Genomic DNA, 14680 nt, shown 5'->3' on the forward strand with positions numbered 1-14680 from the left:
AAAGGTCACCTTCATAACATAGAATGCAATTTGTATATATGCGCATTGAACGGAATGTGTACATCTGCGCATCGAACATACAGACAGGCACTCTTACTCTAGGTTAGATAACAAATACTATAGTTCAAGAATTGTTTTCCTCTTGAGCTTGATTATCTGGCCTTTATTTTAACTGGTATGTTTGTCAATTGATTTGTCTTTACATTGGCAGAATGAGTTTTGTTAAGTATCTATGTAGACAAGGAGATAACTATTGTTACTTCTAAGTCTGAACATGGAGTATGTTGCAACAAATTGATCTTATAGCACAGTATGAATTCACTAGCCCCCCTCATGTTAAATTCCTTGCTCAGTCGTCCCATGTACCTGGTCACTAGTGGTTTTACATTTTCTTAACTAATATTTTTATACTTTAATTACTCATACTCTTCTGAAAGATTTGAGGATAATAGGGAGCACTACTACAGATCGGCAGTTTTGTCCCGGTTTTGGAACCGGGATTCGGTTGCCGGAGGCTTTTGTCCATTTGTCCCGGTTTTGGAACCGGGATTCGGCTGCCGGAGGCTTTTATCCTGGGTGGCAGAACCGAATTTTTTTTTGCGCCCCATGGGATTCGATCCCAAGACCTATTGTCTATCATAGTATGGTTTCTTTGCCAACCCACCTAAGTGGTACATGTGACTCAGTATAGAATAACTTCCTTTTTAAACTACCATGTGGAGGGGCCTTTTGTCCGGGTTGGTAACACCAACTGGCACAAAAGGGTCCTTTTGTCCGGATTGGTGCCACCAACCGGGACAAAAAGGTCACCCTTTAGTCCGGATTGGTTTTACCAACCGGGACAAAAGGTTGGAGACACCAACCGAGACAAAAGGGGGTCCTTTTGTCCCGGTTGCCCGGTTGGTATTACCAACTGGGACAAAAGGCTCCTGTCCCCCCTGCTGGCCCGGCTAGCCATTGGACCCGGGACAAAAGACACCTTTGGTCCCGGGCCCAAAGGCAGCTGGGACAAATGGTTTGGATCAAATGTCTGTTCTGTAGTAGTGGAGGATTTAGATAGACTCATGTAGAAAGTTAGGAGTGTGGATAGGAAAGGGGAAAATTGTAACATATACACAATATCATCATCAGGAAAATGGCATCATTACTGTAGATCCTTTCACTGCGTGACAGCAACACGAGTCCGTCTACGGAACTGCAAAGGAGGCTCATCCTCATCGGCATAATGCCATCTCACTCCAATCTAACACTACTTAGATGTTCAATACAGCAGCGCAAAATGAACGGTTAAGTTTTACAAACCATAATAATGAAAGAGTACAAGTAAATACTCCCTCAGTTCTAAATTATAAGTCATTCCAAGAATCTTGGAGAGTCAAACCATCTCAATGTTTAACCAAGTTTATAGAGAGAAACACAAAAATTTATGATATCAAATAAGTATACTATGAAAATATAGTTAACAAAGAATCTAATGATACTTAATTGGTATCATAAATATTATTATCTTTTTATATATATTTTGTCAAACTTTAAAAACTTTAACTCTATAAAATTCTTGGAATGACTTATAATTTGGAACGGAGGGAGTAGCTCCTTGAGCTTGAACATAACCATGGACAATTTCACTTGTGCAGGCGGTCTTGATGAATGAAGTGGTTGATTCTGTCTTGGTCATTCTAAGTTAGTATGACAGAGTCCCAAAAGCACAAAGATAGGATCTCATGTCCAACTGTTTAATAGTAGAGAAAGTTCCCTTTATATCATTGGAAATTATAACTGTATCTCCTATAACATTCAAATTTAGACCATCCTTGAATCAATGTCATCCAATTACAATAAGAAAATAGAAAAAAAACGCCTCCAATCTGATCCAGAGACTGTTCTGGATTTTTTATATATAACTAGATACTGTTCAGATTTACTTCCACTGCTAGCTGTAACAACTGCATAGAGATTCGGGTAAAGAAAAGCAGAAGCTCGAGCCGTTGGGTTTCCAGGGGGCCTGAACCTTACTCGGCATCTCCACGGAGGCACGGACAAAGCAAAATGTGGGACCTAGGAACTGTAGGAACACAAGGCGCTTTTGGGTCTTGTCGACTGCCCAAACTGTTGTACTTTCTGCAGAAAGGCCCCGTGAAGATTTGCCAATTAGGCACAGGCTACGTCCGTGAACAGAGAAAGCAAAAAAAAATAAAACGCACCAAAGCCAAAATTATACCGAGCAGTTCTTTGTTATACTTGAGATGTAGAACTGGTCCTTCAAAAATAAACCTTACATAAAATTTCTTAGTTATGTCGACAATCAAGAAATTTTACATAAAGTTATGTCGGCATCTTTTTTTTATGTCGACAATCAAGGTTCATTCTTTTGAATTTTGATACCGAGCAGTGAACAGTGATGAAACTTGATGGCACTGGCACCTTCTACTACCAACCTCGTTTGGATAAGACAACTGGTTTGAACGGGACAAAAAAACAGACAAGGCAGTCTGTACAAATGTGACACTGGCCTCTCTTTTGGTTCGCGCTAAGATATTAGCATGCTAATGAATAATGAATAGTGACATTATAACCACTAATTATGGTGTCAAACAAAATTAGTTTACAAAACCAACTCCAGAATCCCGCGCTAGTGACATTGAAGAATCTAATAAGATCTTTGACCGCGCGATTAGAGGATGGTTATTGTAGCATCACTGTAGCCAATCATCGATTAATTACCATTATTAGATTCGTCGCGAAAAGTTACAATCATCACTAAAAAGATTTTACAAATAAACTTCGTTTAGTACTTCATGCATGTAAGATTTTATTTTCGAGAAACATGCGTGCTAGTTTTGTAGAATGACCAAACAAAGCCAGCTTTTCCGTACCCGAACACCCTTTCTCAATCTTTTTTTTTTGTAATTTTTTTTAAAAAAAATGTCACAGCCGCACGCAGTTCAAAGTTTTCATCGTAATCTTTTAACAATAAGTAATTTCTCCAGATGTCAAATGAATACGGAGTAGCTATTGTAAGATAAATTTGTACTAATATTCTTGCACTGAGTCAACATTCTGACATTTTTTAAACGAAGGAAATTTGATTTAGAGATAGAAAATTAGGTTTTGACTCTAGAATTTATAATGATCAGTAGAAACTCTATACTACCCGCAAAAAGAAAAAGTAGAAACTCTATACAATACTGAAAAATCCACTGGTTCCAGACATGGTATTGAGTTAGCTTTGGATACATTTCACAAACTACTCAATATCTTAGCCTAAACACACAAACCTACTAACCATTATTCTTATCTAATCGATCTATGAATATCTTGGGCTCTCATCAAACAAACTCTGCAATTTCTTTTATGACCAATCGAGCTCCTGTCGATGAAAGTTCATCAAATTTTACATTTGCCCAGCTACTCATGAACACATCGCGACATGCAGATTTAGCTAGTAAAAAAATAAGGGAGTACTCACAAAACTGTAGTTTTATGAGAATGTACAACAATGGCTGTTCAAAAAAGAGTGTACAACAATTACTACGTGATTACGAAGGTTTGTGGCTGAGTAAACAACGGTAGGTTATTCGTTCTTTGTAATTTTTTCCTCATTTAAAAAAAAAAGTGAGGCAAAAAGAAATGAAAAGATGATAGCAGTATAAAGAGTGCAAGTAGTAAAAATGACATAATAATTATCCTTCTAAATAGAAGTAAAACGCAAACGTACATCATGACAACTTGACAAACATCATTCTAAAGCAAAAGATGACAGGATGGTCTCCAAACAGTTAAACATTGGACCTACTGACCTTGTTGGATGTTGTTGGACCAATAGATCACCCAAAAAAATGTACTTTTTTGTTGGCACTCGCTTTGCCATAGATGGTATATGTGTACATCAATTTGGATTATTCCCAATTGAACCCAAGTGCTGCATGCATTATCAGCACTCATCACATTGCCTCATGCCCTTGTCAATGTGTAGCCTTCAACCAAAATGCATGGTCAGGGAGCTCCTCCATCATGGTATCTTCTGACACTTGCCCTGATGCAATGCCATTGCAAGAGCTTGGTATGTAGATCAAAATGGTGGCCTCCAGCTGCCAAAGTTGTCACCAGGCAACTGGTAGCCAGCCGCGTTCCCACCAAGATCGTACAGTGACATGCCATGGCCAATGCTGCCGCCACCAGCTTCACCTCCGGTCACCCCTGACGACTGCGATGCCTCCTGCTGTTGTGGTTGTGCTCCGGCCAGTTCTGCTTCACCTTGGGGCTCTGTGGCCGCGGCCGCCTCTTCCTCACCCTCCAGCGGCAGCCGCTCGTAGACGGCATTGGCGAACGACGCGGCCATGAGGACCACGGGCCCGGCGGCGATGAGCTGGCCGACGACGTTCCCACCCACGACCTGTCCCTGGCCGCCGGCGAGGTACACGCTGAGGCTGCTGGCCCCCGGGGGCGCGGGCGGCGGCAGCACGGTGCCCGTGAGGGACAGGATCTCGAACTGCCCGCGCAGGGTGGCGACGAGGCTGCCCGGGGGCTCGGCGCCTGGTTGGCGGAGCGCGACGTTGGAGACGGAGCCGCCGCCGCTGAGCACGCAGACCCCTCGGCCGCGGCGGCGCGCGTACTCGGAGACGCACTCGACGATGTCGGCGCCGGCGGCGACCTCGAGGACGTGGGAGTGGAGGGCGTTGGGGCTGTCCCGCGTGATGATGATGGGCGGCTTGGGCTTGTTCTTGGACCCCGGCGGCCGCCCGCGCGGCTTCCTCGTCGCCCCGCCGGACCCGCCGCCGCCCTCCGGCGACACCAGGCCCGACGGCGAGGCGGGATCGACGTTGCCGCTCGGGCTCTTATCGGGCGACGGCGCGGAGCGCTCCATCTTGACGTGGGAGGAGGGGGAGAGCGGCGACTGCTGCTGCTGCAGCTGCTGCGCGCGGAGGAGGTCCAGGTAGTGCGACGCAGCCCCAGCCTCGCCGCCGCCGCCGCCAGGATCCATGACGCCCTCACCGCCGCGCTCCCACCACTTGCTCGCCGCCAGCTTCTTGATCTCGCAGGTGCCCGCTCCCAAGATCGTTTCTTGGACTATCTGCTTGACCGATCCCCAAACCTGCGCCATCCGCCATAGACGTCGGACAGGAATTAAGCTCCAATCGGGAACCAAACATTTGCATATTCCAAGCAGATTCCAAGCAGGGAAAAGGGAGGCGATACCGAAATCTAGCGGTGACAAACCAATGGCCGAATCTTGAGAGAAGAGAGAGGGAGGGTACCTTTGGCGAGTGCTCCTCTACCGCCGAGGATTCACTACCTCTACCAGTAGCTAGCAGCAGGAGTGTGGGGGCGCCGAGTTCTAGAGGTCAGAGCGCACGCGCGCATCATGCATCTCTCCCTTGTCCTCGAACCAAATCTTGGCCGGCGCGGCGCGGCGCCGCCCAAGCAAAAAGCTCTTGGGGACGGTCAAGATTCTGGAGGAAGGAACTGGTGGCAGCAAGAGGGGGTAGGTGGGCTCTAGCTGGGGCCAGCGCTGGTGAAAGGCGAAGAGGAGGAAGGGGAGGAGCGATGGCCCATGGGGAATCGCGGGGGGCAACTGAAGGGAGCCATGTCTGGTTTGCAAATTACGCATCCATCCCTGAATTCCGGTCGCAGATTTTGGGGTTTTGGCGAGGATACGGGGAATACCTCTTTTTTTTTGGAACCCAATATATCCAGGGTCTCTTTGCCCGGGCTTCTGCCGGGGCAAAATCCGGCACTGTAGTGCCTGTGTATGTAGCGCACAGCTGGGGGAGATACGAAAACTGGCTCCGGCTGTTTCGGTAAGGTTACGGGACTGTGAATTAGGTAATAACTGGAAGAGTATCATAGTAATAATATTTTTCTCATATCTCATAGCATTTCTCCTCCTCTTTTTTCTACTACGTCAACAAATTTAATAGTTATGACACTCTCATAACATTTCCATTAAGACTGGCCTAATATCAATGAGAAAAATAAAGAGGAGAGAAAAATAAATTCGATGAACAGTGATGTGGGGGTCGGAGGCTCGGAGCGGAGCCGAAGCTATACGAAGGGCTCAATCGGGATGGCTCCTACTACTCCAGCTCCGTAACTGTGGAGTCGTAAAGCGATACTGGAGGGCTGAGCCGGGGGAGCCACATTTTCCATCTCCACCGGCTCCTCCCCACGCAGTTGGCTGTAGCACCTTAGGGTTTATTTTAGCTTTGCACTACGGTACAATAAGTTCCCGCATAGTATCGATTACTGTATCGCAACTGGTCTAGGCCATCGGACGGAGCCGTCCTAGAGGCGCTCTAAATGGGTCTCATAACAAACTTTATATACATCAATTTTCTATGAACATCTACAAACGGCAAGCTCCAGTGGGATTTTAAAATTCCATGGTTTTCACGGTTTAGAGCCATTATTATAATAGGATGTAAGCAGATTGAAGGATAAGGTGAAAGAGAGAAAAGAGAAGCGGACTGTAAGCTTACAGCCGGCTTCGACACAAGAATAAAAAACTGTGTGAGAGAGATAAATGGCCAGATGTTAATATTGAATGACTAACCACTATATAACTAATAGGTAGGCTAGAATAATACTTGCAGTTAGCAGCAAGCTAAATTATTAACCTTGCTCTTAATGGCCATCGGACTTGAAGGTTCGCGGGCGACAATGTGGCATGCCTATTAAGAGCAAGTATTATAGCAGGCTGTAAGTAGGTTGAATGCCAGTGGCGTACCTAATGGGTTGCCATATATGCCATGTCATACCTAAAATTCTATTACAAGATCATTAGCTATACAATCAAGAGCCAATTACAAAGTATAAAATATACAGATTATACTATTATATATAAAAATTATACCAAATTATATATAAAAATTTGTTACGGCATACCCTTCTTCAAATCCTAGGTACGCTACTGCTGAATGCTGATGTGGAGGAGAGAGAAGAGGAGGAAGAAGAGAAGTGGGTTGTAAGCTTACAGCCGGCTTCGTCACAAGAACTAAGAAACTATGTGAGAGATACAAGTGGATCAGATATTAATGATCGATGACTAACCACTATACGAGTGAGCTGAGAGGTAGGCTGTAAAAATACTGATAGCCAACAGTAAGCTAAATTATTAGTCTTGCCCTTGGCTATTGGCTATGTACGTGTGATGTAAGGTTTTTTTATATGTTTGCCTCCATCGTTGCAAGATTGTATTCACTAAGCTACAAACTAAAGGGTACATAAAAATACAATAAGTAAACAAAATGGTGAATATAAAATAAAAAATAAATTGCATTCTAGGTCCCTAAATTTATTTTTAAGTTTCACCCAAGTCTCTAAACCCTCGAATCATCCATTTGGATTTCTAAACCATGCAGAGTGGTTCATTCGAGGTCCCAAACGCATCGCGCGAGCACCTGACACCGATGTGGCATACCACGTGGCGCCACGGTGACAAACATTTATAAAAAAAATCTGCATAGACTTTGTCTTCTCTCATTTGCTCCTTTATCCCTCCCTGTTCAATCTCTCTCTCCTAGCTCGGGCAGAGCCAAGCTCCCTCCGCGCTGGTCGTGCCGGCCGCCGCCGCGGCCGCCACACGGGTCGTCCCAACCGCCGCCGCGCCATGCCAATTGCCACCGTCTGCGTGAACCGCTCGACCTTGACGGTGGTATCTGTACGGTGGGCCGCGGCCGCTCCTTGCAGCGGTGGAGGTCGAGTCCGAGTGCATCCGTGCCTCAGAGCTGCATCCAGCGCGCCGGAGGCCGGATCGAGTCGGAGCACCGGTCGGCCTTGAGGCAGCAGGGTGTCAAGCACCGCACCGGGGTCGGCCGCAGGGGGGAGGGGGCCGCTGTCGCCTCCTCGCCGTCGAACACACCGAAGGCCGCCACCTCCAGGTCCCTCCACCCGCCCTGCCGCAACACGGACCCGAGCTAGTCCAGGTAGGCATCAACCTAGTGCGGGGATCTTGACCCTCTGGCCACCATCAGTGGTGGCGATACGGTCCTCGACCAGCATCTAGCCGCCTTCTAGGAAAACAAGTCGCGACAACAGAACTTGATCTACAGCGTGGTCCGGGTCGGCGGGGGGCGCCCCCCAGCAGCGTGGCCACACGGCGCCGCACATGATCTGCAGCGACGCCGTGGCCCTGCGCTGGTGCGCTAGTCCAGGAACCCGGTCCCCGTGGGGAGCCCCGCGGCGAGCACTGCGTTGAGGTTGGGTAGGAATGCGAAAACTAGCTCGGCCTCGGCGCATGCCATATCAAGCTCCGTGAGGCCCAGGAGGACGGCCATCCCGGACCCCAGAGATGGCCAGCACCACAGCTGCGAGCGGGGCGGAGTAGTGCAACCCGTGCCGCTAGGGCGCCGACGCCGACGGGGAACCCGCAGCGGCGCATGTGGACAGGCGTCGCAGCCCTACCGTGTGCGCCGCCGCAGTCAGGCCGGCCATCCAGCGGTCCACATCCACCATTTCCGCCGCCACGACTGACTAGCCTCCCCGAGCTGCTTCCTTCACAGCTGCCAACGCCACGTTCCTAGGATGGAGGAGGTGGTGCGTTGAGGCTGAGCTGAGATGTGCTTTGGGTAACGGTCCAATGAGCAGATGGAAGAGTTGTGAGCTCCGTGGGAGAGACACGGAGGCAGGGCGCCGCATGGCAATTGGCATGGCGTTGCGGCAGCCTGGACAGCCAACGCAGCGGCCGCGGGCAAGGTGCGGCGACGGCCGACACGACCAGCGTGGAGGGAGCTCGGCTCGGCCCGAGCTAGGAGAGAGAGATTGGAGAGGGAGGGAGAAAGGAGGGAAAAGACAAATCTATGTTGGTTGTTTTTACAAATGTTTGCCACTATGGTGCCACGTGGCATGCCACGTCGGCATAGGGTGCTCGCGTGGCACAAGCCACTCAACATGATTTAGAGATTCAAATGGACGATTTGAGAGTTTAGGGACCTAGCTGAAACTTTAGAATAAGTTTGGGAACCTAGAGTGCAATTTACTCTAAAATCAACACTATAACTTTTTTCATTCTCAAAGTATCGGATAGTCATCTCTTACGGCTAGTTCTTGTTAGAGCTTCTTGAAGGGTAAAGCTTGCAGTAAGCCTTTGAGTTTCTTTGTTTATTTTGACCAAATGCTTAGGTCGGTTTAGGATCTCTTTCATGAAGGAGACTAGCCCAGATGTGTTTTTACATAGTTTTGGGATATTTGGACAGGGTAAATCAGGAAAGAGTTGGAGCTTCCGTTTAAGAAATGATCCATGCATGCCATCCTAATAAATAGTATATGGGTAGGCTGATTAGAAAAAATACAATCGATCAAACCAATCTATTATTCTCTAGACCTTACCTTTTTCTTTTTTTTCATACAATTTTTTAAGATCCATTTTACTTCCCTCACCAATCTACTTTATCCGCTTAATCCCTGAGCAAAATTTGCTCAATTTACTCACCCAAATAATTTGAATTGGTCCAATCTACCATCTATTGATATTTCTTCTTTTGTTTCTTCACGTACAAATTGAATTTTAAGTTAAATTTTATGAGTGGATAGAGAACATGATGTCTTATGTTAAAAATGTTGTAAGAATTTGTCATAGTATTTTAATAGGTTAGGGAGATTAATACAAAATTGATCATAGATACAATTCTGTATGAAAATTAAATATAAAAAACTCATAATAAATTTTTTGTAGCATAGGGTATCACATCATAGGTCACGTGCAAAATTTAAAGTTAAAATTCCACTTGAACGCAAGAAATAAAAATGAGAAATCTCAGTAGAGGGTAAATTGTACCTTAAAATAGTTTGGGGGAGTATATTGAGCTTAAATTTTGTTTAAGGGTTAAGCGGGCAAAATAGATTGGTGAAATGAAAATTTTCCATGTTTAAATATCGTTTGTTCATCGATCATTGCTACAGCCCGCTGACAAACGGGCAAACCGTTGTCCACTATGCTGTGCTGAGGTCCCTCGTGGACAGATCGAGTTTGGCCTCATAGTCCCCTAACTTTACCTTGCGGGTAGTTCATCTCTCAACTTTCAAATCAGCCAATCTAGTTCCTGAAGTTTTTTATAGACTAAATTTGTTCTTCAACTTTCAAATAGACCAATCTAATTCATCTAGATTTGTCTTTTTTGTTTCAAACCCATCCCTCAACTTTCATTTTTCTTTTTATTTCACTATTATCAGCACCATATTTTCATATGCAGCTAGTATTCAAATATATATGTTTAAGAAAAATTTATATTGCCCCTCTGAACTTGTCACCTAGTTCAAAAAATCCCCTAACTCTAAAACCGAACATCCTACACCCCCGAGCTCTTAAAATCGTTTGATATACCCCCCTCCCCTCGACCAAAACCACTATGATTTCCGCCATAGCAGAGCAGTTTTTCCTTTTTTTTCTCCTTCAAACTTTCATAGCAAGAAAAAAATAGTTAAATATGTCTAAAAATTATGAAATGTTTTACAGAAATGGAGTAGGTGATAGGTTAATTATTAATTTTAGTTGGAAAGAAAAAATTTCAAATATAAATATTTGAATATGGGTAAATTTATGTTTCATTGAATTTTTTGGGCAACAAAACATGCTCTAAAATTTACCAATTTGCAAAATAAGGTTCATTTTGAACTTAGTTTATCATGTTAATTTTATTTCACTCGTGTTCCATACATTTTCACTCATGTTTAGCTGTATTTGGTTAGATTTTGTGAATTTTTTCTACTTTAACCACTAATTAGGAGTATTAAATAAAATCTAATTACAAAACCACTTGCAGAACCTCTGGGTAAATTCGTAAGATGAATCTAATGAGACCTTTGACCGCACGATTAGAGGGTGGTTACTGTAGCATTACTATAGCAAATCATGAATTAATTAGGATAATTAGATTCGTCGCGCCAAACTGCACTCATCTATGAAAAGATTTTACAAAGAGACTACATTTAATACTTCATGCATACAAGGTTCCCTTTTCATAAATTTTTTTGCCTTAACCAAACATCGCCTGCCGCCGATGTTATGCCAGTTCAACGCTTGGCCACGTTTGGTTCGGGATGAATAAAGTTTCGCGAATTTTTTTTGCACATTTAACCTCTAATTAGGAGTATTAAATAAACTCTAATTACAAAAACCACTTGCAGGATTCATAGTAAATTCGAGAAACTAGTCTAATGAGATATTTGACCACACGATTAGAGGATGGTTACTGTAGCAGATTACGAATTAATTAAATTTATTAGATTCGTTGCGTTAAATTGCACTCATATGTGAAAATATTTTACAAATAGAATACCTTTAGTATTGCATGCATATAAGATTTGTTTTTTATAAAAAAATTTTAAGCTATCAAACATAGCCCTTGTAGCAGGAACTTACCTCGAGCAACGGGTCACCCGGACCATCCGTCGTTGGCAGGGGATGGATGCGCAGGCTTTTAAATTGGCGCGTGTCTCGGTGGCGTAGGCTTCTAGGCCTCGAGTGTACTCCCTCCGTACCCATAATTCTTGACGTTCTAGCCTACATGCGCGTTTTCTCAAAAGTTGACGTTCTGGCCGCGCGGGAGACTGGTTTGACGTGATTGCCCGTGTCCATTCGGTTCCACTCCCGCATATGTCCGCTCCACTCCTGCATGGCAGTAGCATTGATATCGCGCGTGGGCCGGCTCTCCTCGTTTCTCTCCTGCGCGCATTGATCGTGCGCCTCCCTCGCGCTCCGTCTCCACGCGCAGCCAGGAATATCCCTCGCTCCATCTCATTTGGCCAAGCGCCGCCATGGATTCTAGCCGGAAGCTCGATCTGGTGTCCGCAGACTCGGATGAGACGTTCGCCGAGGACGTGTTCGTCGCGGACTCCGTCCTGGAAGGTCGCGGACTCCGTCGAGTTGGTGCTGGCCTCCGTCGAGCTCGTCGCGGACTCCGTTCTGGAGGTCGCCGACTCCGTCGAGTCACCGCCGTCGTCATCAACTTCATCGATGCCGCCGCCGTCGTCTTCGAGCGCCGGCAAGGGTGCGGTGCCGTCGTCATCTACAACATGTTCTACTTACCGATCGAAAAGCAAGGAAGCAAGGATGCAAGGAAACAAGAAAGCAAAGAAGCAAGAAAAGAAGCAAACTTACCGATGTCCTCCAGTAGAGGCTCGTTGAGGTCCAGTACAGGCACGTTTAGATCGAAGGCCATTTGTGCGGGTGTTTTGTTTCTGTTGCAATCAGGGTTCACCAAACCGGCCGGAACCGGTCCGGTTACCGCGGTTACCGGTCTAACCGGCCCGGACCGGTTCCGGTTCCGGCCGGTTTTAAACCGGCCCAAATTCAAATTTTAAATTTTAATTCTAAAAAATGGAAAAATCCCAAAAAAATCTTAAAAATACTTCAAGTTGCAACGAATTTAATGATGTCAAATTTTTTCAAATATTCGTTCATTTAGTATACTTTGCGAGCATTTGAAGTTAAACAAAAAAAATGTGCATACAAAAATATACAAATACAATGTAAAAGTAGTAAAAAAAAGGGTTGGAAGGTTCATTTAGGCTAAAACATGTTATACAAATATTCATTTAGTATACTTTGCGGATATTTGAATTTAAACAAAAAAAGAAAAAAAAATTGAATTTAGCGGGTTACCAGTCAAACCGACCGGTTACCAGTCAAACCGACCGATAACCGATCAAACCGGACCGATAAACCGGTCTAACCGGCCGGTTAGCCGTTCGAAACCGGTATAACTGCGGGTTTTGAATTCGAATTTGAGTTTGACCGGTTTTTACCGGTAACCGGTCAAACCGGACCGGTTAGCCGAAACCGGGCGCCGGCGGTTCGGTCCAAACGGTCAGATAAAAAAACTTGCAATCCGGCCAGGCGTATAAATATACGGACCCAATCGTCGTCCAAGCCGAAAACAAGGAGTGGCACCAAAAACTTCCAGCGAAAACGCGAGCGCGAAAACATCCACCGAGCAAAAATCGCGAAAACAAGGAGCGGCAAAACGTCCAGCGAGCGCCACACCGAAAACGTGAGCGCGAACGGCAAAAATCGCAGTTCCAGCGACAGCCCAGCACAGAGCCATGCAGTCCCATGAAAAACCCAAGCTTCAAAAAATTTTGAGGCCGCGGGGAATCGAACCTGCGCCACGCCGGTGACAGCAGCCACCACGCTGAGCTAGCCAGTCCGCCCTTGGTTTGTTTCTCGGGTGAAGCATACCGTAACTACATTTAATAGGGGTAGACAGGGAAAAATTACCTCTAATTAATGACTCCTTGGTTACCACAATCATGTCCTAAACGTCAAGAATTGTGGGTATGGAGGGAGTAAGGAGTTGCTCGGCGTGCGCCCGTGCACGTGGAGTGCTTGGGGGCAGAGTTATTGGATTCTAGCCATTTCACCTAAGAGGGTGTTTAGTTGGTGAAAAAGATTCGATTTTGACACTGTACCAATTTCGTTGTTATTTGACAATTAATGTTTAATCATGGTCTAACTAGATTTAAAAGATTCGTCTCGTCCTAATCAGTTAAACTGTGTAATTAGTTATTTTTTCCAACTACATTTAATACTCCATGCATGTGTCCGAAGATTTGATACGACGGGTACTCTAGGATTTTTTTTTTGGAATCTGAACGGGGCCTAAACTTTTGTAATTAGAGTCCGATTAGTTTCCAGAAAAAATTTTTGCGCTACATTAACTTCAAATATTTAATCACTAATTAGAAATATTAAATATGAATAACTGATAAAACTCATTCTATAACCTCATGTGAAATCACGAGACGAATCTTTTAAATCTAATTCGACAATGATTGGACAATATCATGCTACAGTAACTAATCTCTAATGATGGATTAATTAGACTTAATAGATTCATCTTACGATTTTCCATCCATCTGTGTAATTAGTTTTATAATTAGTCTATATTTAATACTCATAATTAGTCTTTATTTAATACCCATCCGTCCTGGGTAGAGAAGAGCGTAAGCCTGATTAATATGGTTAATAGACCCTAGATACAAATACAAGAACTAAATTATATAACAATAACTTTTTATTACCTACAAGATATTGTTTAATTTATACTTTACCTTCTTTTTTTATTCACCTTCACATCGTAATCCTACTTGAACCCAAGTCTGCCTAAGTGCTCGTGCTCAGCTTGTTGCTCTCATTATAGATGGCAAATGGGCCAGCGCGGTATGACCCGATCCTAACCCTACCTGATGAGGATATACCAACGGTTAATCAAGATATACATAAGTAAGTGTATGAAGGGCCAATTACACGTAGCCGTGCAAAGCTACTCCAAAAAGAGGTGACCTCATTCTTAGCTAAAATTAACTTTAATATACATGAAAATATATACTACCCAAAAATTCTACATTGATGTTGCTTAGGTACTCATATGAAGAAATGGATCAGATCGGACCAACCCGATCGTTCCAAGCCAGTTCAAACCAACCCGATCGGGCCAATCCTGTTCGGACCACCAGTTCGGACCATCAAAAGAAGCAACCATAACTTTTGATTTCCGATAGATATGAAGGCCCATAAGTACTCTTTGGAATTCTTATCAAGTCTAATTTCCAACCCAGCAAATCTCACATCGTTTTGACTTTCCAACAAAGAGTTATTAACAAAACATTGAAGACTAGTCATAAGGTCAAGAGTCTGCTCGAGGATTTATCTTTGCTCAACTTCCCCTGCAAGACTGTACCA

General features: G+C 44.6%; 1 protein-coding gene across 2 annotated transcripts; it reads right to left on the bottom strand.

The window, feature by feature from the left end:
- Window positions 1–3631: 3631 nt before the first annotated feature.
- On the bottom strand, window positions 3632–5564 carry LOC120671402 (AT-hook motif nuclear-localized protein 25-like). 2 transcript variants are annotated; one of them, XM_039951707.1, is made up of 2 exons: window positions 5200–5564; window positions 3632–5095 (listed from the first exon to the last, which is right to left on the bottom strand). In XM_039951707.1, the coding sequence occupies exon 2, from the start codon at window positions 4982–4984 to the stop codon at window positions 4073–4075; it is 912 nt and encodes a 303-aa protein (XP_039807641.1). In that variant the 5' UTR covers window positions 4985–5095; window positions 5200–5564; the 3' UTR covers window positions 3632–4072. The 2 variants fall into 2 exon arrangements, with proteins under 2 accessions (XP_039807641.1, XP_039807640.1); XM_039951706.1 differs by having other exon boundaries at window positions 5259–5563.
- Between the last annotated feature and the right edge of the window lie 9116 nt (window positions 5565–14680).

Source organism: Panicum virgatum, chromosome 4N (assembly GCF_016808335.1).
Source record: "Panicum virgatum strain AP13 chromosome 4N, P.virgatum_v5, whole genome shotgun sequence".
NCBI classification, from domain to species: domain Eukaryota; kingdom Viridiplantae; phylum Streptophyta; class Magnoliopsida; order Poales; family Poaceae; genus Panicum; species Panicum virgatum.

What these genes read in the sequence shown, in the direction of transcription:
- LOC120671402 (XM_039951707.1), bottom strand. Translation starts at nt 4,984, where the DNA reads ATGGATCCTGGCGGCGGCGGCGGCGAGGCTGGGGCTGCGTCGCACTAC.